Below are 26,549 nucleotides of genomic sequence, written 5' to 3'. Positions count from 1 at the left end.
TTTTAAATGTTACAACGGATCTTTTTCCATAAATAGTACACGCATTTGACCTTGTAAATGTCGCAAGATCTTAGTTTTAGGGAAATGCCTTTTCGTTGTAACAGCATAGGTGACGCCGGCGCGCCAGTGTGTTATTTAGTCGTAAGATATTGCAAGAACTCGGTCCTATATAAGTGAGCGCAAGTCTGTAAACGCCCTTCAGTGACTTAGCTCTGCGGGTCCTCTTCGAAGTCTTGGCTGATAAGAAGGTAAATTTCTAAAGAAAATGTTGGTGGCAACAGTGATGTTCCCGGAAGGTTTTTTTGTTCGTCTTTGCAACAAGGTATCTCTGTATTCGTTCCAGACACAAGATACTGACTTTAAAAATTAATTCTGTTGCTCTTCTTGCTGGTGCCTAAAAGATGAATCATAAGATGACCTTAATGTCAAACTACAGCTAACTATTGCGAGCTGAGCTTATTCCTGATAGATCGCCCTTTGTTATTCAGACACGCTGAGACGAGGAGGTAACGCCGCAGATGCTGCCGTAGCCATGGCAGCGACCCTCCAGATGGTTCAGACCATGTCATGTGGAGTCGGGAGAGACTGCTTCGCCACTTTTTATGACGCGACTAAGCGGGAGGTACGCTGCGTTGACGGCAGGTAACTTTGAACTGATCAAGTACTGGAGCCGATTTATTCCGGCTTTGTGGGTCTTTTCCGTATTTACAGGAAGAATCTTCTCGCTCTTTAAAGCCGATCCTTGTAGTATGAACCGTGGTATGCGGAACCCCATGGTATGAACCGCGTTAAAATATACCGTGGTACGAACTTAGAGAATGGACAGGCCGTGTACTTGTTCGCCAAAAAGCAAATTACACTCAAACAAAGCCAGCGTGTCTACTTTTCAGCACAACACTCAAAGAGCGAATCGCCGCAACGTACGAAGGTAGCTCAGCGAATGACGATGCCGAAACATATAAAACATATGGGCTTAGACATGGTTAAATTTAACCAGCTCGCCTGCCTTATATAATAATCCCCGAAACATACCTTTACTAATAAAAATTGTACAGCCCATCCACTTCACGTGAAGATGGAGCACCAGGGAAGCTGTTATATTTATGAAAACTTAACGGCAACTTTTATTTTCTTTATTTATATGGACTTTTTGACTACACAAAGACTGCCATGGGGCTGGTTCAAAAAGGCGACAATAAAGCCGCCTGACTAGGCCCTAGTACCAGACTACACTCACAGCACAGGCAGCAGGCAAACATACACTAAAAACAACAGAAAGAAAGAAAAGTAAAAAAAAATATATATATACTACCTACGAGGTCATAGAATTACAAAAAAAATTGTATAACAGCAACATAATTAAAATATACATCTATATGGATGATAAGGGCAGAAGAACAACAAGATTACAGCGGGTGAAGGAAATACATTCTTGCTGCTTTTCTGAAGAACGAGAAGCTGTTGTCAATCGTTTAGACTAAGGCAAGGTAAAGGTTCAGGAGGTTCGGGATTCGCCAGGTTAATGATTGTGTACCGTAACTGGTTCTGGTTTTACGACAATATAAGACATCTATACGATTTACATATGATTGCAATGAACGTCCAGTGTGACAGAAATTAAACGTGAGATTGGTTGGGAACTATGGCATCGAAAGAGAAAGAAATTTTGACTAAAGTTTTTCTTTTCTATATTTATAAACTTAACTAGAATTGATAAGTATAAATATCTTGAATTACCAAACTATATTTCAACCAGAATAGATAATTCTAGCAAGATTAAGGAAATATTTTGACGAATTGATTATAAAAAATACTAATTTTTCCCTCGTACAATAACGGACTGGAATTCATTGCCTGCCTCAAATTTACTACATATGACGTAAGATATATTTTTTAATATACTAAAATTTTTGTTATCCAAGAGAGTGTGTGTGTTCCTTCATTTATCAGCAGTTATTGTATTTTTGCCATTGCATTAGTGTTCGTGAGTATGTGTTTTATTTTGTGTTTCCCTGCTATAATGCTTCAGCGCTGCAGGTTGTTTCTGCAAATAAATAAATAAACGCACGTACTGTACACGACTGGGTTGACTCGATCTTTCAAGGAACACCTCTAGGACATTTTTTTTGAGCCCAAGTCTCTTTAACAACATCGCGGAAGCGAAAGAAAAAAGTTAGATCGGCGCATTCTGCCCTGAGTCCCGTCACAGCAGACTTTTAGCTGAGATAAGTCGGTGGCCGTAGATAATAACAAGGGACAGGACCTCACTATCAAATAATGCCAGGGAAGGCTGACTCACGCAGGTTGCCACCTCTTTTTGTTTATACTTGCCACGACCAATCGTAACGAAGCAGCGCCGTTTAGACGGGAGGTTTTGGTTAACATTCATGGATGAGTATTTTTCCAGACCCAAGCGCATAACAGCTTCACCGTAAAAACACACCCTGATCTTTGACGTTAAGAAGTGCAAAACGTCCTACTTGGATTGCTTAAGGTCACAACTCAGTTTGCGTTCTTTGATCTAACCTTACGTTTCGGCATCGTCATTTGCTGAGCTGCCTTCGTAAGGTGCAGTGATTGGCTCTCCGAGTGTCGTGCGGGAAGGTAGACGCACGAGCTTTTTTATAGTGCGGACGTTTTTACATCGAGAGACTAAGATCGGTCTCTGTTTGATGTATGGCGACACTGGTTTACGCATATGAGAACTTTCTTGAGTACAGTACAACTGCTAGCCTAGCATCTTTACCTTGCCTTGCACCACGCAATACTGATGCATGGCCTTATGCCGGTTTGACGCTCACCCAGACCGAAACTGGCAGGGGTGGAGATTGAGCCCAATATTCATGGGCTCTGCGGCGCCAGATTTCGCCCACGTGCTCCGAGCGGAGAGGCGCTTTCATACCCGGCCAGTTCCCTCAAGCTTGTTTCAATACAGCAGCCGGTTACATTCTGAATGCAACAATTTTTCTTCCCAATATTTGTCGTTACTTACGGATTAACATACCCAGGCCGTTGTTGTTATGCTCACGCGTCTTGCTCCGAAATTTTTTTTTCGGCATTCCCATTGGCTAAGGCGGCCATCTCACTGCCTGCAACAATAAAATACTCGTAAGACGTCACGCTCTTTGATTCTCAGCCGGTCAGCTACTATAACATAAATGATTCTCCAAACATGCAGGATGCCCATAATTGTTGCCATGGGTAATGTCCTGCACTTCTGCAATTAAACTGAGGGTCCAGGATTAACTGATCCCAAATGATGTACTACTTGTTCTGGTAGATTGCTCATATCAGAAAAGGCTACTTTACAGTGAGGCTCTGAACCGGAAGAAGAGGAAGAATACATAAACTGTGAGGTCACGATATTGTAATGTTCGTAAATTATGCTAACTGAATTCAGGGAGAATAATTTTCTTTCTTCATTTCTGAATGCATGACCTGGTATGGCGTCGGGAAAGCTTCGAATAAAGGTGCGAATAAGTGCTATTTGGTCTGTTGTCTACCCGATTGTCACAGGCTCGTCCGGGGTTGGTAGGAAAAGGGTCGGGAGACAGAGAGTTAGAAAAAAAACAGGGCATATATTTGCACACACAAAATAAATATCAGTATGGAAGAAAAAAATGTAATAAGACTACAAGTAAAGTCACAAGAAAGACATAAGCAGTTCGAACTACGGATCTATCGTCCTAGAGATTCACCGGCATATGTCGTGACGAAGCTCGGTTCCTGGCTTCTCTAGCCACTCAGTCCAGGGACGGTGTTGAGGTGGCGTAGATGCTCATGCTTCCGCTGTTCCCTTCACACCGTGCGTAGCGGTGGGTTCTGGTTCAGGTCGTCGATACCGGGACACAGCCGGTCAGATCCTTCAAGCGGCTGCCGAACGTCGCGGCTCGTGCTCTTCACGCACCTCTTTCGCACCCGTGACTTCGTCCTTCACGCTCTTACTTTCACAAAACCATGACACCTCCCAACTTCAAGAAGTTTATAAGATAAACTTTTCTTTCTTGATGCCTGGTACTTCCGAGGACTCCCTCCTGACGTCACCGAGCACAAGCCACCCCCACAATCCTCCTACACGACACTTTCACGACACGACCTTCTCGATGACCTTGAAACGACGTCCGGTTGCACCGCACCACACTTGGTCGGAGGGCCTTCTTCATCCACATTCAAATCGAGGATTTCTTTTGTGAGAACTTACTGTAGCCACACACATATGCAAAGGCCCCGTCTTAAGTTTGACAAAACACATTGGCACACATACAACACAAAAAGACATATACATTGAGGGAACCCATCCTCTTCAGGGTCTCGACTAGTTATCCCTAACAAAAAACCGTAGTTTAAAAGAAAAATAAACGTCTAAATGCGGCTAAGAAAGTCTGCTCCCACGTTATCCCTGCCCTTTATGTATTCCACGTGAAAGCTATGATCTTGCATAGCCATACTCCACCTCATCACTTGCCTATTTGTATGCTTAGCTTTGTTTAGGAATTCCAGTGGTTGGTGGTCGGTCTGAACTCGAAAAGTTCTGCCGTACAGAAGCAACCTAAATCTGGCAACGGCCCATACCAATGCCAGACATTCCTTTTCTATCGTTGCCTAGTTCCTTTCTGCGGTGCTGAGCTTTCTACTCGTGTACGCCACGGGATGTAGCATTCCATCCTTTTCTTGAAGCATCACTGCACCCAGACTCGCGTCAGACGCGTCTGTCCTTAGCACGAACTCCTTCTCGGGGTCTGGCGCCAACAAGATGGGAAGAAGTCCCAGCTTGGTCTTTAGTTCATTGAAGGCCTCCTCTTGCTCCGGCCCCCACTCAACCTCATTGCGGGCTCCTTTTCTGGTGAGGTCTACTAACGGCGCGGCAAGACCCGCAGAGTCCTCTACGAGCTCGTGGTAGAACCCCGTGAGTCCAAGGAACGATCTTACTTGTCGCTTTGTTCGCGGTCTTGGTACGTCTTGAATCCGTTCAATGATGTTAGGGTCCGGTGATATCGTTCCCATTCCGATCTCGTGTCCCAGAAAGCTGATCTCCTTAAAGCCCACTTCACATTTCTTTGGCTTTACGGTAATATTAGCCTATCGCAGGCGAGCTTGTGGCGATCAGGATGTCGTCGATGTAGTGGTGTGCATCTGAGATGCCGTCTAACAATTTTCGCATCAGTTTCGTGAATGTCGCAGAAGCCGTTCTTAAACCAAAGGGCATGACCTTGAATTGGTAAAGCCCACTCGTCGAAGAGAAGGCAGTCTTTTCCTTGGCCTCTTCTTTCATAGGTATCTGCCAGTACCCTTTCGCTGCATCGAGCTTCGAGAAGAAGCGCTTCTGTCCCGCCTTAGCAAACGTGACGTCGATCCGTGGTATTGGTTCCGCATCGGGCTTGGTCACGTCATTGAGCCTGCTGTAGTCAATGCAAAACCTGTTTGATCCGTCTTTCTTCTTTACCATTACCACTGGCGCGTTGTATGATGAGGTACATCTCTCAATCACGTCCAGCTCCAACATCTCGTCGATTTCTTGCTCAACTGTTTCCTGAACTGACAGCGGCAGTGGGTACTACTTCACAAGTATTGGTCGGGACGTGGTCAGTTGAAGGTCACAGGTCAGCAGACTCGTCCTGCCTGGAAGATTCGAAAATATATCTATGAAGTCCTCAATCAGCTCTCGTACCTCATCAAGCTTTTGGGATTCCAAGTGTTTGTTTATGTTAACGTCTTCCCATCCTTGCTGCCTCGTCCAGCTTGGCGTAGGAATTCCCTCAGTATCTTCAAAACTTAGCTCGCTTGCGACTGAATCTTTCTCTTCAGAATCCATTGCCATACTACAATGTTGTCTACCTTGTTGACTTCCTTGTCTTTCTTCATATCTTTTCAGCATATTGATGTGAAAACCCCTTCTTCTTGCCTCCTACGTCCAACTCGTAATCCACATCATTCTTTCTCGCGACTACGGGGAAGGGACCCTTCCATTGCATAATCATCTTGTTTAGATCGGTGGGGAGCAGAACGAGCGCCAGCTCTCCTTGCGTCATATTTCGGTTGCAGCTCTTCCTGTTATAGTATCCCTTCTCCCTTGCTTCATGCAGCATACGTGCGCCAACTTGCATGTTTCCTCTAGTTTTTCCCTTAGCTCCGAGATGTGTCCATATGCCGTCTTCATGTCTTCCTTCAGGGCTTCGTTCGACCACAACTCCTTGAGGATGGCCAGTGGTCCTCGTACTCTTCTCCCGTATAGCAGTTCAAATGGCGAGAACCTGAGACTAGCCTGGGGCACCTCTCTGTAGGCGAAAAAGCAAAGCTGGGAGTTATTTATCCCAATCCTTTGGTCTTTCTTTGCACATCCTCCTTAGCATCTGCTTGATGGTGCCATTAAACCTCTCGACCAGGCCGTTGCTGATGGGATGATAGGGAGTGGTTTAGAGTTGCTTCATCGATAGAAGTCGGCTTACCTCTCTCATTAGCTCAGAGGTAAAGTTGGTGCCGCGATCGCTAAGGATCTCTGCCGGTACTCCATACCGCGTGAACATCTGAACCAACGCCTCGGCTACCCGCCGGGACCCAATGCTCTTCAACGCTACTGCGTCAGGATACCTCGTGGCCATGTCAACCATTGTGAGAATATACCTATTCCTCGAGCTTGCGACAGGCACTATAGGACCGATGCTATCTATCGCGACTTTTTTAAAAGGTGTCTCGATGATTGGCATGCTTCCTAAGAGGGCCTTGCCCACCTTGCCCTTGGGTACGGTGCGTTGGCACGCGTCACACGAACGAACGTACCTTTTGGTTTCGCTTTGCATACATGGCCGAAAGAATTCTTCCGCCACCAGATTGAGGGTGTTCTTCGCCCCCTGGTGTCCGGACATAGCGCTGTCATGTGCCATAGTTACAGAAGCGGCCCTGAACCTTTTTGGGAGAAGCAGTTGTTCTAATCTTCTGCCGGATGAGTATGCGACGCTCCTGTATAGGAGGTCGTTCTTCAGCAAAAACTGAATCCTCGTCGTAGAATTGTGTTTCTTCGTTGTCTTCCCAACATCGTTGAAACACTTCGTAAGAGTAGCGTCCTCTTTCTGCTGCTTTCCGAGTTCCTCGGCTGTTGTGTCGGTTACTGACACCTGCGCGACTTTCAGAGGGCGTTCTAGTTTTCCTATTGGTCTTCCAGCTTCTCTCCCTTCGCTCGCGGACGCAGCTACGGCTGGTTTCTCATCCGGTAGCTCGTCGATGCTTTTGGTTGCTTCCATTGCCCTGCGACAGCCCACGTTGACTCCGATGTCGTTCGAACACATTTCGTATCTCTCCTTAGGCTTGTCTAGGCAGTCGCCGAGATTGTCTTCATTGTTCTTTTCCCATTCTGGGTCAGGGTCATTAGCCCCACGCATTTGCGGTATGTTTCCCAGTATCAAGTCGTATAGGGGGTTACTGACGCACTTCGCCGTTGCCTTTCCCGTGTAGTAGGGCGTTCGTATCACAATAACCGCCTCCGGCAGGTACCGAACTGTTCGATCTAATAAAAACACTGGACTAGACTTTCCACTTAGGTTCTCTTGAGGGACTAGTTCTTTGCGAACAACCACGGTGTCGAAGCCGGTGTCCCTTAACGCCGTTATCTTGTGTTCTCCCAGTCGTCCTTCCACTACCGGCATGTTCTCTGACAGAAATTTCGGGGCTCTCCCCATGACCGCATTCACTACCGGGATCTTGTCACCATTATCCAGGGTGACATAGGAATCATGGGCGTTTTCGCAATTATCTTTTGGCACCGTGTACAAGCACGACGCCTGATGTTTCTCGCTCTGCCTTCCCTTACAGTTCTCTGCCTTATGACCATTACGGCCGCAATTCCAACATGTCAGTGACCTCATAGCTTGGCCGTTACTTCTGCAGTTTTCTGCCTTGTGCCCAATCTTCCCACAAAGGAAGCAGCGGATACTCTTTCGGAGACCACTCCTTGCATGTTTATCTTTGTTTCCAGCGTCTTGCCTGTTTGTCGCCTCGTCTCGCTTTTGCTTACCCGGGCTATGCTGCACCTGGGCCTCCAAGAAGAGGTCAGCTTTAGCTGCTACGTCATCCAACCTCTGACAGTCGCGCTCTCTCAGGAAGACCGTCAGCTTGCTCGAGCATGTCAACAGAAATCGTTCCACTAGGATGTTGTCTCGCAGTGATTCGAACGTTTTCTCAACTCCCACTATCTCGAGCCATCTATCAAAGTACCCTGCCAGTCGAGCATCAAATTGTCTCGTCGTTTCGCCGTCCTCGGGTTTGGCGTCGCGAAACCTTTCGCGGTATCCTTCTGTAGTGTAACCAAATCGCTGGAACAGCGCCAGCTTGACCTTGGCGTAGTCTAGCGCATCTTCAGGTGTCAGTCGGCCGACCACCGTCAGCGCCTCTCCGGTCAAACATAAGCCTAAAGTCGTGGCCCACTCCTCCCCTCTCCTACCCAACCCTGTTGCGGTACGCTCGAAGCGCTGCAAATAGGCATCTAGATCGTCCCTTCGTTCATTGAACTGTGGAATCAGTTTGTGGGGACTTCCGTGACTCCCTCGGCCTGACTCTTCCCCGCGGCCGCTTTCCGAATTTGCGGCACCTTCACCTCGCCCTTCACGAGCCGCAATCCTCAACTGCAGGACTTCTTGTCCCTTATCCAACTTAGCGCTTTCGGCCGCTAACATTCTTTGAGCCGCCTCACGGTCCTCCCTAGCGTTATCGCGCTCTTGAGCTCTCTCAGCTCTCCCACGCGCTCTCTCCTCATCAACCCATTTTTTTAACTCGTCCCCAGTATGCCTTACCCCTCCCCCCCTTAGCTGCCGCGATTATTCTATCGAGCTCCATGGTAATGCACCAGTCACAAATCTCCGTCTCCTCTCTCACCTCCCGGAAAACGAACTAGGATGTAATGGGCCGCGCCATCCTGGAAGGCTCGCCAAATTGTCACAGGCTCGTCCGGGGTTCGTAAGAAGAGGGTCGGGAGGCAGAGAGTTAGAAAAAAAAACGGGGCATATATTTGAACACACAAAAGAAATATCAGTACGGAAGAAAAAAAAATGTAATAAGATTACAAGTAAAGTCACAAGAAAGAAATAAGCAGTTCGAACTACGGGGCTATCCCAAGCAGCACCAGAAAGTGAATTTCGATCGGCCGACGGTTGGCCAGTGTCTGGACAGCTTGGCCACTTTAAGTGCTTGGCCACCGGAAGCATAAACAAGGCCGGCAAGGGTCCGGCCACAAACTAGTTGTTTTTAGCCTGTCCGCCGGACACATAAACACTGCCGGCAAGCACCTGGCCAAAAGTGCTCATTTTCAGCTTGGCCGCCGGAGACATAAACACGGCCGGCAAGTGTTTGGCCAGCAGTGGTGATTTTCAGCTTGGCCGCCGGGGACATAAACACGGCCGCAAGTGTTTGGCCAGAAGTGCTTATTTTCAGCTTGGCCGCCGGGGACATAAACACGCCCGGCAAGTGTTTGGCCACTGGTGCTGATTTTCAGCTTGGCCGCCGGAGGCATAAACACGGCCGGCAAGTGTTTGGCCAGCAGTGGTGATTTTCAGCTTGGCCGCCGGGGACATAAACACGGCCGCAAGTGTTTGGCCAGAAGTGCTTATTTTCAGCTTGGCCGCCGGGGACATAAACACGCCCGGCAAGTGTTTGGCAACAGGTGCTGATTTTCAGCTTGGCCGCCGGAGGCATAAACACGGCCGGCAAGTGTTTGGCCAGCAGTGCTGATTTTCAGCTTGGCCGCCAGAGACATAAACACGGCCGGCAAGTGTTTGGCCAGCAGTGCTGATTTTCAGCTTGGCCGCCGGAAACATAAACACGGCCGGCGAGTGTTTGGCCAGAAGTGCTGATTCTCAGCTTGGCCGCAGTGGACATAAACATGGTCGACAAGCGTTCGGCCAAAAGTGCTGATTTTCAGTTTCGCCGCAGGGACACCCATAATCTAAACTTTAATCGCGTTGACGAAACTTTGGCATAACGACGGGCAGCGAGAGAAGCATCATGAGCGAGTGGTTGGCAGGATATTAGTGCGTGCATCGCGCGAACACTGTAGCGCAACCAAGCGATCATTGTTTTATTCAGTTTTTTTTCGTTAGACTTGAAAGGCTATTGTCTTAACTAGCACTGCCGTGCGATATGTTCATTTGGAACATTACTAGAAGTGGGATAATATTGTGCCCGTCGTTGTTCTATGAAAATAAAATACGAAAGCAGCGCCGACGTCATCTTCGCGCTAACAATACCGCTCTGTCGCTGCGCGGCACTCTTAGCGCGAATGCCATATCCGCGATTTTTCGGTTAGCGCTCCACATATCTATTTCCCAACTGCACTCGAAGAAAAAAAAAAAGTTGTAGTCGGGTGCATCGGGCGCACATGCTCCCCTTTCCAGGAAGACGCACCCTCCGTTACCCTGCCAGTGTACCTGTATACCGGCCATAAGCCCCCTTCTCTACCTTAAAAACCTCTTTTCCCCTAAAGACACGAAAAAAACATAAGAAAACTCGAAAACCATGGATATCTCATGAATTATATGCAAGAATTAAAAACCGCAATAAGCTATTTTAAATATTTCTAAAAACGAGAAGCGAAATTGACCTTTGCATATTTAAAAAAGTCCGAAATAAACTAAACTCTGATATTAAAAAAGCAAAATGCGAATATTATATGAACAATTTTTCAGAGGTTATGGGAGATCCCCGAATGATATGGCAAACAGTAAACGAGATCCTTTCTAAAAATACCTCGGCAAGAAAAGTTCAATATTACAATGAGGCGCTGACGGATAAACAAATAGCAAATTTGTTCAATGTGCATTTTGTGACTGTTGGTGCTCCTTTAAATAACTGTGCAGAAATACCATGCGAGCAGTTAATTTCGGCAAACTGTGTTAATTCCCTCTTTCTATATCCAACAGACCAGTGTGAAATAATGGAGTTAATTCTAGCATTAAAAAATGATTGCGCCTCCGGGCCAGACGACATTAAACCAAAACCGTTAAAAGCCGTTTGCGACAGAATCAGTATTCCACTCGCGCACGTTTGTAACCTCATGTTATCTACGGGTGTATTTCCAGACAAAATGAAGCATGCACGTGTGACGGTTATACACAAAGGTGGCCCAGTTAGTGACTTAAACAACTATAGACCTATTTCTGTACTTTCAGTTTTTGCAAAGATAGCCGAACATATTACAAATAAAAGACTCGTTAAGTTTTTGACCTTCAATAGCATTTTAGTAAAAGAACAATTTGGTTTTCAGAAAAATAAATCGCCAGAAGTTGCACTTCTTGGAATTAAAGAACAAATTCTCGAGAACATAGAACAAAAATTATACACGCTTGGTATATTTCTAGATCTCAAGAAGGCTTTTGATTGCGTTCACCATGAAATACTTTTACAGAAACTTCCGTTTTGCGGAATACGCGGTATTTCCTTATCACTGATTAATAGTTACCTCACTACAAGAACGCAATATACAGTAGTAAATGGAGTAAAGTCAGACGTTCAGTACATAAAGTATGGGGTTCCTCAGGGGTCTATTCTTGGTCCTATATTATTTTTGTTATATATTAATGACATTGTAAACATACATGGCAGTTCAAATATAGTCCTATATGCAGATGACACAAATATTTTCTTTTCTGCCTCGGACATCGACGACCTCTTTGGAAAGGCAAAACAGTGGTTGCGGGGATTAGACTTATGGCTTAGATCTAATAAACTTTATTTAAACATAGAAAAAACAAAGTACTTACTGTTTAGACCAAAAGGAACGATACCACCTTCCAATTTGCAATTAAAATTCCAGGACTCTTATATTGAACCATCTTCAACCATTCGATTCTTGGGGGTTTTATTCCATGAAAATCTATCATGGACGCCACATATTGATTCTTTGAGAACAAGTCTTTGTCGAGCTGTTGGTGTCTTAAATAGATTAAGATATTATCTTCCAACAAAAGTGAAACGTTAAATTTATTTCGCTCTTGTGCAATCCCGCATAAGTTTCTGCCTTTTAGTGTGGTCAACGACATCCCAAACAAATCTAGACAATATTGTATCCATACAAAAGCGAGTATTGCGAGCAATAGGTAACATACAACTTCTTAAAAGTGCCACACCATATTTTAGGACATATCAAATACTCAACGTAAGAAATCTACATCAATATAAACTATCACTTGAAATTTGGCGGCAATTTCAGCTCGATAAATTGGTGTTCTATGCTAAGTACCACGCGAAAGATAGCCCGTATAATTTAAGGCGTCATATATAAATAAAATCGCGTTCGCGAACGAATTATGGAGACCAGAGGTTGAGTTTTTTGATACCAGACTATTTAAACCAATACCCATATATTTTAGCTTCATTGGAGTGCGTACGATCACTCTATCAATATAAAAATATTGTAAAAGAATACCTACTCATAGGGGAATAAAACCGTATGTGTTTTAAGCAAAATGCTTGGAATGATAAGTAGAAATTGACCTTTCACGTCATGTTTTGTGATGTATTTGTTTTGTTTTGTATAGATTCTTAGTTTGGAGTGAAATTGTGTCATTCCTTATTTATTTGTTTTGCTACCGTTGCTGCCAAAAGGGTGGCATGGCCCCGTCAGGCATTTATGCCTTTTGCCATGTCGCCTGGGACATCTCTGTACAGTTATGTCTTAAATAAAAAGTTATCAATCAATCAAATACACTCAGCTTAGTAAACCGCCACGCTAGCCACGCACCCCGATCAGCTTGTGCTTGAATAGGATAAGATTGGATATTTCAGGATTTGTGTTTTGGAAGAGCCGAAACAAGACGTCCCTCATATATTGATTAAACTTAAGCTAGTCTCAGTGATGTTCTAATTAGGTGCTAGGATACTGATTTTCTGATCCAAGGAAAGCTAACAGCTTCGGTTAATACCACAACGGAAACGTTCAAAATCGAACCACACGTAAAAGAAAAAGAAAATGAACATCTCGACCTAGATGTGCAGGACGCTGGTTTTGTTGTTAACAACGAGGTTGTTGGCGGGTGGTGGGCAACGCCGTGACGCTATCGACAGTATCGTGGTGGTTGACGCCAGTGATGCTCGGCCGTACTACACAGTAAAAGTTTTTACACCTTGTGGTGTAAGGGTGTAACAGGGGTGTTGTAGCAACTTACACCCTCGGCTACACCCTTTTAACACCCTAAAAAGTAGGAATACAACCTCATATTTTACCGAAAATTTGCTGTTTCGTGTTACACCCTACATTTAGTGGAGAATGTGAGAAGGGTGTAGAGGAGGGTGCTAAATAAATAATGTGAAATGGTTTTGAAAAGCTTATACATGGCTCTGTACATAATGTACAGGTAAGATTTCTGCTTGAAAAGCAACAGTTGTTAGCAGTCTAGTTTCTTATAATGTCAGTTGTAATTCATGCAAATAGCTGATAATAAAGTGCCTCTTTTGCATACAATTTTTATATTTGCAAACAAAATTTTATATATGAGTTTATATTTAATTTTCTTACAAATCACTCCATGCTCAGAAATCGGAAAGTAGGGTGAAATGCTCTATACTAGCATTTTTTACAAATATTTATTGATGGAAGTGTACAGTAAGAAAATCAGTTAGTCTCGAGTTTATATCTGGCAACATGAAATCAAATTATTGTGAAAATGTTTGACAAATATTCATGACATGCTGCTAGAACCTGTCCCATGACCATGTCAACCCCAGTAAAATATTCATTTGAGAATATCGTGACATGCACAAAAACTCACACACACAAAGAGGCAAATCCCATAATAAACCAGTCCGAGACATCCCACAAAAAATTGCCTGTGGTCGTCAATGGGAAGTTCAATGGGAGGCTATCACCCCCTGTAGCTTTGCATGGTCGGCCTTAAAAATTTATAGGTACAGCTACAGCCAGCTATAGAGAAGTTTAGGGCCTTGTGTCCAAAGTCTCAGGGCTATGTTTCAATAATAACAACAACAATAATAATAATAATAATCAATAAGTTAGTGTTTTAACAGTGTCCAAGGACATCCAATTGTTCTTCTTGCGGGCGCAGTGCAATGGAACGCACAAACAGACGCCTGCGCGCTCGCAGTCGCACACATATACGCGCGCACGCACGTACACACGCATGCACACGCGCAATCCCACGCCCGCGCGCAGAGGCACACGCACGCACAACCAGAAACGCACACGCGCATGCACGGGGACGTATCCACACGCGCGCGCACCAACACACGCACGGGCATGCACACACACACACATACACACGCAAACAATTACGACGAAGGAAACGTTACTTAAGTTAGTTTCGGTTTCGGTTTACACAAAAAAAGAAACAACCTGAAGTTTAAATAAAACCTAAGATTTACTCACTTTTTGTAATATTTTACATTATTATTTTAGTGACATTCTTATTGTTACAAATATAATAATATTTTGCTTGGAGTGAAGACACTTGTCCAAATAGCTTCAGATGATTTATTCCTTCCCGTCGTGTCGAGATACAACCTTCCGTCACCACGCCCGGATCCAACCTACCCAAAAACACTTTTTCCCGCTCTTTATCAGCCTGTTCCATCCGCTATCAACCTCACCCTCGTGACCACTTGAGCTCGCTTCTGATAACCACTGATAGCACACCTACCAGTCATGCACACCTAAGCGTGGCATGACATGTCTATCCTTCATCTGAAACCCTTTTTTTTTTCTTTACACCTTATAATCACAAAGGCCTACATACCTTGCATGAACACAAATTACAATACATAGTAGAAGGCACCCGAATGACGGGAAAATAAACAATAGTTACAAAAACAAAATTGCTTTACACTTTTTTTTTTCCACAAATACAATACATATCGTAGCAGAGACCCGAATGCCGGGAAAAATGAACGATGGTTACAAAAACCGCGTCACTTTGCACTCTTTTTTTTTTTCAGCAAGGCGCATTGAGTGACGATAGAGGTGTGGACTGGTTAACCCGACTGTTTCGTCTCGCTACACCCCCAATTTGCTCAGGCCCGACCCAGTCGAGATAGGGCGTCTGCCGGCACATTTTTGGTCCCCTTCACATGTTCTATCTGCAAATTATACTTTTGCAGGGACAATGCCCAGCGTGTTAATCGTGCGCTGTTTGGCGACGACGTTCCTACGTACCGCAATGGATTGTGATCAGAGCGAACCAAAATTTCCGATCCGAACAACCAAGTTTCCAACTGTTCTAGTGCCCATACAATTGCAAATGCTTCTCTCTCGATTGTTGACCACCTACTCTGTGTCTCAATCAACTTTCGGCTCAAGAACGCAACTGGCAGTTCTTTCCCGCCGTCGCTCTTCTGCGATAAGCATGCGGCGACCGCTTTCTCCGACGCGTCTGTCGACAAAATAAACCTCCGCGTCAACGATGGGGCTGCAAGTTTCGGCAGTTCTATCAATTTCCTCATCACCGTTTCAAACGAGTCTTGTTCTTTTTCACCCCATAGGAGTGCATTCGGTACTTGCTTTCTCGTCAACACTGTCAGTGGAAGCACTATCTCTGAATACCCTTCAATATAATCTCGATAATAGTTAATCAATCCTAAGAGACTCCTCAACTGTTTTTGTTCTCTGGCCGTCTTAAGTTCTGAATCGCGGCAACCCTTTCTGAGTCTGGTGCGTGAAATCCAGAGCCTATTTCATGGCCTAGGTACTTTACTCTGCCTTGTCCGAACCGACATTTCGCCAGGTTGATTGTAAGCCCGCAAGCTTCTAATGTGGCTAGCACCTTGCCAAGCTGTTCCACATGTTCTTGCCAACTGCTAGAAAAAACTGCGATGTCATCAATGTATGCGCAGGCATACATTGCATAAGGTCTTAACACCTCGTTCATCGTTCTTTGGAACGTCGCTGCTGAATTTTTAAGCCCATATGGCATTACAGTCCACGCGTACTCGCCTTGATCGGTTACGAACGCGGTACAGTGCTGAGACTTTTTTTCCCTTTTGATTTGCCAGTACCCTCTGGTTAGGTCCAAGACGAGAGATGAATTGGGCTTTTGCTACGCACCACAACAGTTCTTTTACGTTTTGCATTGGAAAGACGTCCGTTTCAGTTACCGAGTTTAATTGTCTATAATCTATACACAACCTAACTTTCCCGTCCTTCTTAGCGACACATACAACCGGATGTGCAAAACTGGACTCTGTTGGGTAGATCAGACCCCAACCTATCAATTGTTGTATCTGACAATCTACTTCTTCTCGAAGTTTCATGGGGACCCGGTAGGGATAGATCCTTTTCATTGTAGCATTTTCGATCAGCGTTATTTTGTGCCGTCCAACCGCGCTCCTTCCTGGCGTATTTGAAAATGCCGCTTTCCGTTCTTTTATCAAGTTGAGTACCTGTTGCCTCTGTCCCTCACTCAAGTTCGTCAGCTGGATACCCGTCTGACATACCGTGCTATCTTTTTTTTCGTCACATGGGGTCTCCTCCACGCTCCCAAAGTTCCTATCTTCAAAAATCACCCCCACAGCGTTTGTTCTTGCATAGTAGGGACGCAACTTGTTTGCATGTACCCACTTCCTCTGTCCTCCCTTTAGCTCAACAACGTAGCTGTTGTCCCTTTTCCGTTCAACAATCGTTATCGGACCCACCCACCTGGCCTCCATTTTGCTTGTAGCTTCTGTGTTTAACATTAGCACCGCTTCTCCTTTTTGAAATGACTTTGGCACTGCCCTTAGGTTGTACTCTGTGGCATATGCCCGTTGCTGTCCCTGTGCTCGTTCGTCCGCTATTTTTGCTAGACTCATCATCTGCCTCCTCAGGTCCAGGAGATATTTTTCTGCGCCTTGATTTAACGTCACTGGGGGGGTCCATTCTCCCGTCCAGGAATTAACGTCATTGGGGGTCCATTCTCTCGTCCCCCAATGCCCCACCGACAGCCCCCTTCCCGTCTAGATCGTCGTCACTCATTTTTTGTTCTGCTTTAGCCTTTGCACGAGTTATCATCAGCCACACCCTCAATCACCACTCAATGCCTCTTACCTTCACAGACGCTCTCCAATCGGGCGGCAGGCTGCACTCCAGGCTTTCGGACACTCTGCTACCAGTTGCTCCGGCCGTGGTGGGTTCCTCAGGTGCTACTCGCGAGTACTGTTCACTGTCCTAACAAGATGCGACCCCGAGATGTCCCCTCACCAGCCCTCTTCACTTCACCACTTGCGCGTTGCTCCTCTTCAAGTCGTTGTCCCCGCCCCTCCCCCTTCTTTTGATTTTGCAGTTCTTCCTTGTCTCCTGGCTGTCGCCGTTGCTCAGTCAGGCTGTGACGTTTCGTAGGCAGCCGCTCTGTTCACCTTGCAGTTCTTCCTTGTCTCCTGGCTGTCGCCGTTGCTCAGTCAGCTGTCGCCGTTGCACAGTTTTTTTTTTTTTTTTTTTCCAGCGTAGATGCCTCGGTTGAAGTCTCCACTTTCAAGAAGGCGCTTCGGTGACGTTTCGCCGAAAGATCCCCAGCTTCCACTTTTTGCAGCATGGGCGGTTTGGTTGAAGTTTCACGGGGTTGCTTGCCGGGTTTCCACTTTCTGCGGCGTGAACCCTTCAGTTGGCGTTTCCGCGGGTGTCCTGATCCGTGGGCCGGTGGTCCGATGTGGGCATTTCGACGTATGCTTGAATGCTGCGTTTCCTCGCGATTCTTTTCCGTTTTGTCGACTGCGCCAGTGAAGACACTTGTCCAAATAGCTTCAGATGATTTATTCCTTCCCGTCGTGTCGAGATACAACCTTCCGTCACCACGCCCGGATCCAACCTACCCAAAAACGCTTTTTCCCGCTCTTTATCAGCCTGTTCCATCCGCTATCAACCTCACCCTCGTGACCACTTGAGCTCGCTTCTGAAAACCACTGATAGCACACCTACCAGTCATGCACACCTAAGCGTGGCATGACACTTGGTATCGTTCTTAAAAAATTAACAATAAATAAAAAGGAAAAGAGACTCTTAAAGGCTGCGCAAGACCATCGCTATCGCAATCAACTTCCGTTGGGCTCGGTTGAATGATTGTTGAAGTTCCAGAGGCTTCGGAAATTTCCTTTTTTTTACGTTTTAGCCGTTTTAGTGGATATTTTAAATATCTACCTTACAAATACCGTGTTCAAGAATAACAATCGGTGACTGAGAGCTGAGAGACGCTGCCTCTTGCCAACGCCCGTAAGTTCAGAACCGCCCATGCACGACTCGTGCAAACGCCGGTTAGCAACTTTCTTTTGTTTCTGCGAAGTGGGCTGCGGTTTCAAACTTTGTCGTGTACCGTGCGCTTGCTAAGCTATGCTTGATTCTAATTATGCTTCTGCCCTGTGTTATTTCGTTATTTGAAAAGAGCGTATCTTCTTCAAAATCTGTGGCTCACTCCGCAGTGTGAGAAAGATTCCCGCGCGGCGGAACCGTGGGCATGTTCTGGGCGCCGTCGTGCGGCGCTCGTCCGACGACGCTTGTGCGGAGCGTTCAAGTGCCGTCTGACGGCAGTTCAAGCATTCAGTCGCCGTCCCAAAGTGTTAATCACAGGTCACGCTAGTTCTGACGTCTTGGCCTAACAGCCGCTAGCCACCGATTTGTTTCATAAAGCGGGAGCGAGAAAAACGTTACAACAGCGAGCATGCAGCATGATTTTTTGCATATGCTAATGCCTGTGCGTTGACACGCGCGGTCTCTTCGTCATATTTCCGAGGGTAAACGCGCTAAAAACAAAGGACAAACAACGCCCTGTGTTGTTTGTTTCTTTTAGTTGTCCGTTGTTTTTAGAGGTTTCACCCTCGGAAATTAGGTCTCTTCGCGTTTACCGAACCGGCACACTTTTTAAGTTTACGATTGTGTGATGCAAAAAATAAAAGGAGTTTAGATGTCACGTTTATTAGTAGTGGCGAAAGCCCTTACAAAAATCAGAGCAGCTAGAAAAAGCAAAAACATGAAAAAAGGCGGAAAAAATTAACTAATGTCAAACCTGAATATTTGATGGCGTTCAAAGACTACCACCGCACCAACTCGCCCGGTTATTCTTTCTGTCCAAGAATAATAGCCAATAGTAATAAACAAATAAATGCCAACCATTAATTGGTTACAAAGTCGTAATTGGTGCAGTGCAGCCCTACCCTACTCTACTCTTTTGGTTATATCAGGTATGGTGTAAATGTATAGGGCAGTTCATAGCAACCATTTATGCCCGACCCATTATATTGAGATTTTTCTTTATATAAAAGTTATATGAAAAAAGGTGCTCTTCCTAAATTAAGCCGCACCACTGAATGTACAATAGCGTGTAACGTTTATGTATGTTCTCAGCAAAAGAAAAGGATGCATTAAAAAAAGGCCCATCATTTTGTTTCCTCTCTGTTGGAGCTTCTTTCATGTACACGCAAAATGTGGGTGTCTACGTCTAAAAGAGTGCAATTGACATTTCCTGCAGGGCTGGAAGGTCTGACTCAGTTTGGCTAGCAGCTTGAAACCTATAGGAACCTGGGTAGCTGAACCACAAGAGTGAGAGTGACACCCGCCTTGCACTTCCTGAACGATGGCACCATTAGGAAGGGGGAGCTGCCCTAAAATGAATGCAATAGCACATGGGTCGTTCCAGCGAACCCCTATACAGATGATACCATGCAGAAAATTATTAATAAATGTGTTATTAAAAACATGGAATGTGAATGACACGGACAAGAAGGAGGAGATCAACACAGCGCTGTGTTGTGTTCATATCCTCTGTTCCCATATTCTTCATGATTTCTTTTCAATAATTGGCTACTAACTAGTCTAATCATCAGCACTACTCAATAAAACTATGCTGCTATTTATTAGTATGCATTAACACGGCGCTTGAATCCTGCAGTCATCCTACAGTTGAATCCTACAGTCATTTATTAATAAACAAAAACGAGGGTGCAAGCTAGCCAAACAGGCAAACAAATAATTTATTAAAGACGGGTTCTCTGAAGGATGACACAAACGCAGAGAAGTATCAAACACAGCTGAGTATTAATGGGCAAAAATGAATAGGCGACCCAGAAAAGAAAACGTAGGGGAAGACATGAAGTCAGTCTTTACAATTTCTCTTCTGCTTGCCACCACTTTACAAAGGGAATTCCTTCCTGTGCCTCACAGCGTTTTACTGTTCACAACCCCTGACATACCCAAGGGCAGTAAACATAAAAAAGCAACCTACTAACATTTGGGTAAATGTGATTGAACAAACAACAAGGAATGCCTTGAACTTTCAACCTAGGAAATAAAAAATATGCACAACATTAAGATTTAAAAGGACAGACGCATCACACTTGTTTCTAACAAAAATATAGGCCAAGAAACTTCTTCCACTCAATGGCAAAACACAGGGAAGGCACTAATAGATTTCTAGGTTTCATCATTGTTAGTGATTCTTTCAGTATACCCTTGTGGTCACTCTCTTTAGTCAAAATTATTTCATCATCATCATTAATTAAATCATCATCACAGTTGTGTTCTTTAAAGGGGTACGGAAACAAAAATTCAAATATTCAAATTTCGTTCGGAAGTGAATCAAGTATGAGTGATAATAACCGTAAATGATAATCGCACGTTTGTATTTTCAACGACTGGTTATATTTTTTGTTCCAAACGGTGCACTCGAGCAAGCGCTCGAAGAGAAGCGAACGGAGAGCGCGATGCGTCATGGGATATCCGGCGCAAACAAAACCAGAAAGAAAAGATTCCCCGCGTTCGTGGAGTAGCAAGGCAGGCGTGGTTATCAGCTTTGCCCTTGGTGGCGCTGGCAGCGTTGTGGTGGTGTCAATAGCGTCAGCGCGTTACAACCGAGCCGTTCGAAGTACCCGTGGCGTGACGAGCGTGTGGCTGGCCCACGTGGGCTGGCCCAAGGAGCACGTAGCTTCCACAACACTGTCAGCTTCGGTCTGAACGGGGTGGGGAAAGCAACTTTTGTTCGAGTTTTGAGCGACGGGCTAATCTTCTAGGGGGAGAATGACTGTTTCCCGTTGCACGAACGAGGGTCCGAGAATAAGGAGAGTCCTTCCTTTCCGTGTTCTTAGACCGTTTGGTACAATGCGCGATTTGTGTGTTGAGCCAGATGCGCATAGGAGACAAGTGATAAGCGAAGCGTGGGTTGCCTGCAATCCTCTGAGACAAACAAAACATGTCACTTGATCTCCCAACAGGAAAGCTTTACATGCTTCGTTTGTGGCAGACCATGATGTTCACAATGGTTCAGCCATGCAGTGCGATGCTTGGGGCCATTGCTTGTTCACTCAGAGTTCGAGAAAGGGGGGTGCCGTAGCACTTCCCAATTGCCTACGGGGTTATGATGTGGCTTGCAAGGAGCTCTTTTGTATTACTTCATGAAGTGAGTTGTGTTTAATGTGACTCAATATTTCTTTATCACATGCCTCATATGTGGTGATGTGGCAATCCCTCTAAGTGAAAAAAGTGTAAATGTGTTCAGTAAACATGATAAGCTTTAATCACGTAATAATAATATAAGAATATGCAATACCATATATGATTTTTGTACAATTTACAAGTTCTGATATGTGTATTGGACAAATTCCAATGACATGTTCACTGGGGTCTATACTTCATTTCACCCTTCGTCCGAGCGCGGCGGACGCTACCAGCCAATCCAGCGTCGAGAGAGCGTCATGTGACCTTGTACCCCACATAACCAAAACGTCGCATGACACCCTCCCGGCGCCAGATTGGCTGGGGTGGCCCAGCATCCACTGGGCCACCCCAGCAGGTGCTCACTTCATGCCAAGCACCCTTTACCAAGGGTGTTAGCAAGCACCCTTCATGAAGGGTGCTTGCCTGAACGCCATAAGGGTGTTAGCCCAGGGACAAACTGATTTACACCCTTAAGTGTGTAAAAACTTTTACTGTGTACTCAAGGCTTCTCTTTCCCATTAGTGCCAGTAAGCTTGTGTAAAGTGAAAAGTATTGTAACCGAACAGTAGAGAGTTTTAGTAGATCGCTCCCATGACTCCGATAACGATACCCGATACGCCGCTACCGCCCCCCTTCGGCATCCATAGTACCGTTATCGGGGCTATCGGATGTATCGGAACGATGTACTAAAACTCTCTATTGTTGCACTGTCCCTTCACCTAAAGTTACTTCTTTTTATTTTTTTTTACTGCTGCACTACCGGGGGATCTTAATGGTGGGACAACATACCATCCCTGAACCCACGACGACTGGAATGGTGGTCGCAACCAGCGTCGTAAAACTTAGTACTCAAAAAGTCCAATAAATATTGAGCAGCCTTGCATCAGCTTCGCGTGTCATTACTATGTAAAAGTTTCTGGGGTTGAGTTCTCAAACTTGACCTCCCGAAACTCTTGACAGTCTTCTGAGCAACACCCAAATTTTCTGGCGGTCTGTGATAAATTATGTATTAAGTGTATAACTACAGCCACTTTCGGCCAGTGACTGGCCGGAATTCAATGGCTAGTGGCTGGCCAAACGTGAATGGCCAGTGGCTGGCCGAAAGTGACTGGCCTTAGGTGAATGGCAAGTCACTGGCCTAAAGTGAATGGCCAGTCACTGCCCAAATATGAATGGCCAGTCATGGCCACAGGTGAATGGCCAGTCTCTGGCCTAAAGTGAATGGCTAGCCACTGGACAAAGGTGAATGACCAGTCACTGGCCTAAAGTGAATGGCCAGTCACTGGCCTTAAGTGAATGGCCAGCGACTGGCCTAAAGTGAATGGCAAGTCACCAGACGAGGACGAAAACACTGCTATTGCCGAGCACTTTGGCCAAGCTTGGGCCATCGAAAATCTGGTTGGCCATAGTACACTTGCCAGCGATGGCCCATTCACAACGTGCTGCTTGGGATCGTCCTGGAGATTCACCGGCATATGTGGTGACGAGGCTCGGTTCCTGGCTTCTGTAGCCGCTCAGTCCAGGGACGGTGTTGAGGTGGCGTAGATCCTCATGCCTCCGCTGTTCCCTTCACACCGTGCGTAGCGGCGGGTTCTGGTTCAGGTCGTCGATACCGGGACACAGCCGGTCAGATCCTTGCAGCGGCTGCCGAACGTCGCGGCTCGTGCTCTTCACGCACCTCTTTCGCACCCGTGACTTCGTCCTTCACGTTTTTCCTTCCACAAAACCATAACACCGATCTATAGGCTATAAGTTGTAAAGGTCTGGTGTATTTAAGCGTTCTAAAGATGTTGTAGCTGTGTTCAAGGTTTTACAATAAACGGCAGCTCACAAGTGCAGGCAATATGTATGTAACTTGTGGAGAAACATGAAAGGATCACCAAAAGGTTGGGGAAGTAATGCTTTTCACCGGTCTGCATTGCACATGTCTGTAATGTGTTTGTTAACATTATTTGCTATTTTTTTAGTAAAATTAAACACTGAAGTGGTTGCCTATCTTTCATGAAAAATCCCACGTAGGTATGCTATACTTGCAGGCGAACGTTGCTTCCCGTTACGCGGTCCACGTGATGAGGTCACGTGACACCGACAACATCACACTGAAGGCGTCCCTTTAATTTCGCATTTTATCATATTTTTGTTTTTTTACGTTCGTTCTTTCCTACTTAGCCGCTCCTAAGACATAATCAATGACGATATTTTTAACCAGGTTCAGTGAAAGGTTCGTTTTAAAGGTGATAAAAATAAGCTCGCCTGAGGAGACATAAATGTGTTCGGTTGTGGTTTACTACATGTGCCATCTGTGCACGGCACTGGCAAGAATGGTTATTTAAATTTTAGAGCCATCAACTAATAGGTTATGCGATAAATTAATCATTTTGTTTAGATCAGACACTGCCGCAGGCTGCAGGGGAAAAACTTCTGAAAGGAAGAGGTGTCTGCAGCCTTCCAATTCGGCAGACGGCGAACGGCCTGCAACATCCAAGGAATCAAAAGCAAAAACAGACTTAGCTCGTTTGAAGACACCCAAAATAAACTCAACATAAAACAGCCACACCAGCACAAACAACAAAAAACAAAATAACCTGTTCATAAAATTAATTTATTTCTTCATTTATTCACGGTATCTCAAATGCCCAATTTAGGGCATTACTTGATACGTACAGTCAGTGTAACTATCGATCAGAGCAAAAAAAAAACCTGAATTACACGAAGAAAAAACCAATGCAAAAAGAAATCATGTATATAAAAGAAAACGAATGTAGAAATTAAGTGATTTAAATAATTTAACAGCAATAAAAAAGGCAATATTCGTCCCACCACAAAAAAACACACACAAAAAAAACAAAAACATTGCGAATGATATGTTAAAACCGCGATTACTCTTTACCTCAAACAAATCCCAGAAAACGTTGAACCGAACCAGACTAACAATTTAGAGCTACATGCATTTTCTACAGACGTACCTTCTAAGGTAGTGTAAACACTAGGTTTCGTTGTCTACACGGGAGTTAGTCTGGTATTTAAACGAAACACAAGCTGCAGTCGAATTTCATATTCAATGAGTTTTAGCTGCTGGTGGGTGGTTTCTAAAACATTAAGGTTTCTCAAGAGCGATGAAATATTTACTGCATAATGTCCAAAAGCCTATTTTGCTGCGCTTCAGCTTAAGAAAATAAAAAAAAAAAATCAGAGCAGAACCTTTCGGAGAGCCATTTGATTGGTCTAAAATCTGAAACATAATTTTTAAGCGCACTGAGTCGTGCCCTAGAAGCTCAACCAAGCAGAAAAAAACAATCCTAACCACTCCAAAAAAAAAGTGCTTAGAAAATGCTTACATTTTTGAATTAGTAGTAATGCAACCTCAGGCTACACACCTCTCTCAAGAGTGATATTTTACTCTTCCTGTCACGTGGTGCGAGCCAACGAAGTGACTCAAATTCAATCGAACGGAGTTGCAAAGTTTTTACTGCTAATGCGCTAAGCAATTTTATATTCCCATTTACCGGTAGCGTGCAAGGTGAGGAATATGGAGGAATTAATATCTTTAGCCACGTAGTTCATATATGTGGTAAGCCACAAGAACCCGATTTTAATATTTGGGATTACGCCATTGTTTTCATTAGACTTATTGCGCTACGTCTTGTAGCTTGTGCTAAGGACCATTGATTATCAAGAGTTTCACCGCAGGTTTTATCTAAAACCGTTACAAGACTTTGTTTTTGTTCATTAGCCAAGCTTTCGCGAGATTGGCCAATATTGAAGATTAAGAACTACGGCTTAATGGCTGGTGTCCTGAACGCGAAAACGCCATAATTTGAATATATAGGTTAAAAAAAAAAACAATTACAAATCTTCCCAGATTTATGCTTTAGCGCAGAATATTTCTGGGTATTTATCTATATAAAGGTTAGGTTTGGACACGTAATCAATGAACGATTCGATTAATCAAATAATGATATAATCGCGAGTCATTGTTTGACCAGTTAATAGGTTAAACTTTGACTAACAGAAAAACAAAAAAAAATGCAATGCTTTCACCCAGCAGACCTGGACGAATGCTCCTGTATGAAGGCAAGCTTTTAGGAGAACTTTTTACCTAAAGAAAAGAGGAAAGGTGAGGTTTGTTACTCCAGACAAGTGGATAAGGTTATACGTATGCCAGCCACTTCAAAGCCTCGCGAGTGTCCGTTTAGAGCAGGAGGACTGTTGGGAACAATCAAGGGAATTCGCCATTGCCGGAGAACATTAACGTTCCTCTGCTTCTACGGCTGAGGTTATAATTTTGTGTGTGGGTGACTTTTGACTGCCCTCAACTACACTTGGAGTTTGGTTTAAAATCTAATATTGTTTCAGTGCGCCGTTTAGCACATACTGAGCAAAGGCAAAACATTTTATTTCCACTTTTTCGAACTATTATGGATAAAAATGAACGACACAAATTATGGGATTAAAAGTTGGCGATCAATCGGGTTAAAATATTTAATCGACGCTCAGCCCTAGAAAATGCTTACATTTGTTAAACGTGTATTGCATTCTTTCTATTCCTTTGTTAAGTGGAAGAAGTCCGGCTCTGTTGACTCGGGATCGTTTTCTGTCGGGGATGAAAGATGGAAAACTGAAGCCAGAGTGCAAAGGCCTTCAAGCAACTGTTCCAGGAGCTGTAAAGGCCTGGTTCGAAATCGTCAAACATTTTGGAAGCGGCAAGGTGGGCAAAGTTAAAGGGCTTCCGCATATTATTTTGGCAGAGTGGTTCTGGCACTGATAATGTAAAGAATACCATATCGGAAGCATTGTTTTGTTGGCACAAACACGGCCTGCCACTTTTACTCTCAATATCTGGCGTTGCATCACACTCGCGAGATCAGATTGGTTTGTCGCCGTCATTCCAATGCGATAGGTTTGCTGTCGCATGCAGTGGAGCCGGTGTTGTTTGTAACCGCGAGAAAATGGCGGAAAAATTCCCTCCGCGGAACGGCTCTTAAGGTGCGACGAGACGGATTGACTACGACGCACCGTATAGTTCCGAGAAACGCCACCCCAAAGAGGAGGGCACTCTTAGCGCTCGGCCCACGCGCCGCCGCACCCCTCCGCTCTCAGAGCCGGGCCGGCGGGCATCCACAGAGGCTGCCCGGCCGGACTCTGCGGATGATAGCGGGACGCG

The 26,549-nt window shown here is 45.0% G+C and overlaps 1 protein-coding gene across 1 annotated transcript in view; it reads left to right on the top strand.

Moving 5' to 3' along the window:
• Positions 1-265: 265 nt before the first annotated feature.
• The window catches only part of LOC8025741 (glutathione hydrolase-like YwrD proenzyme), a 48,046-nt gene continuing 21,762 nt past the window's right edge, over positions 266-26,549 (top strand). The window contains exons 1-3 of the mRNA XM_040212025.1: positions 266-296; positions 489-642; positions 25,943-26,093. Coding sequence (XP_040067959.1) covers positions 266-296; positions 489-642; positions 25,943-26,093 — 336 coding nt within the window. The remainder of the gene's footprint in view (positions 297-488; positions 643-25,942; positions 26,094-26,549) is intronic.

The sequence above is a fragment of the Ixodes scapularis genome, unplaced genomic scaffold, assembly GCF_016920785.2.
Source record: "Ixodes scapularis isolate PalLabHiFi unplaced genomic scaffold, ASM1692078v2 PGA_scaffold1__304_contigs__length_218370807, whole genome shotgun sequence".
In the NCBI taxonomy this organism is placed as follows: domain Eukaryota; kingdom Metazoa; phylum Arthropoda; class Arachnida; order Ixodida; family Ixodidae; genus Ixodes; species Ixodes scapularis.
The sequence above is the reverse complement of the archived record's forward strand: the minus strand, read 5'-3'. Positions and strand labels throughout refer to the sequence as shown.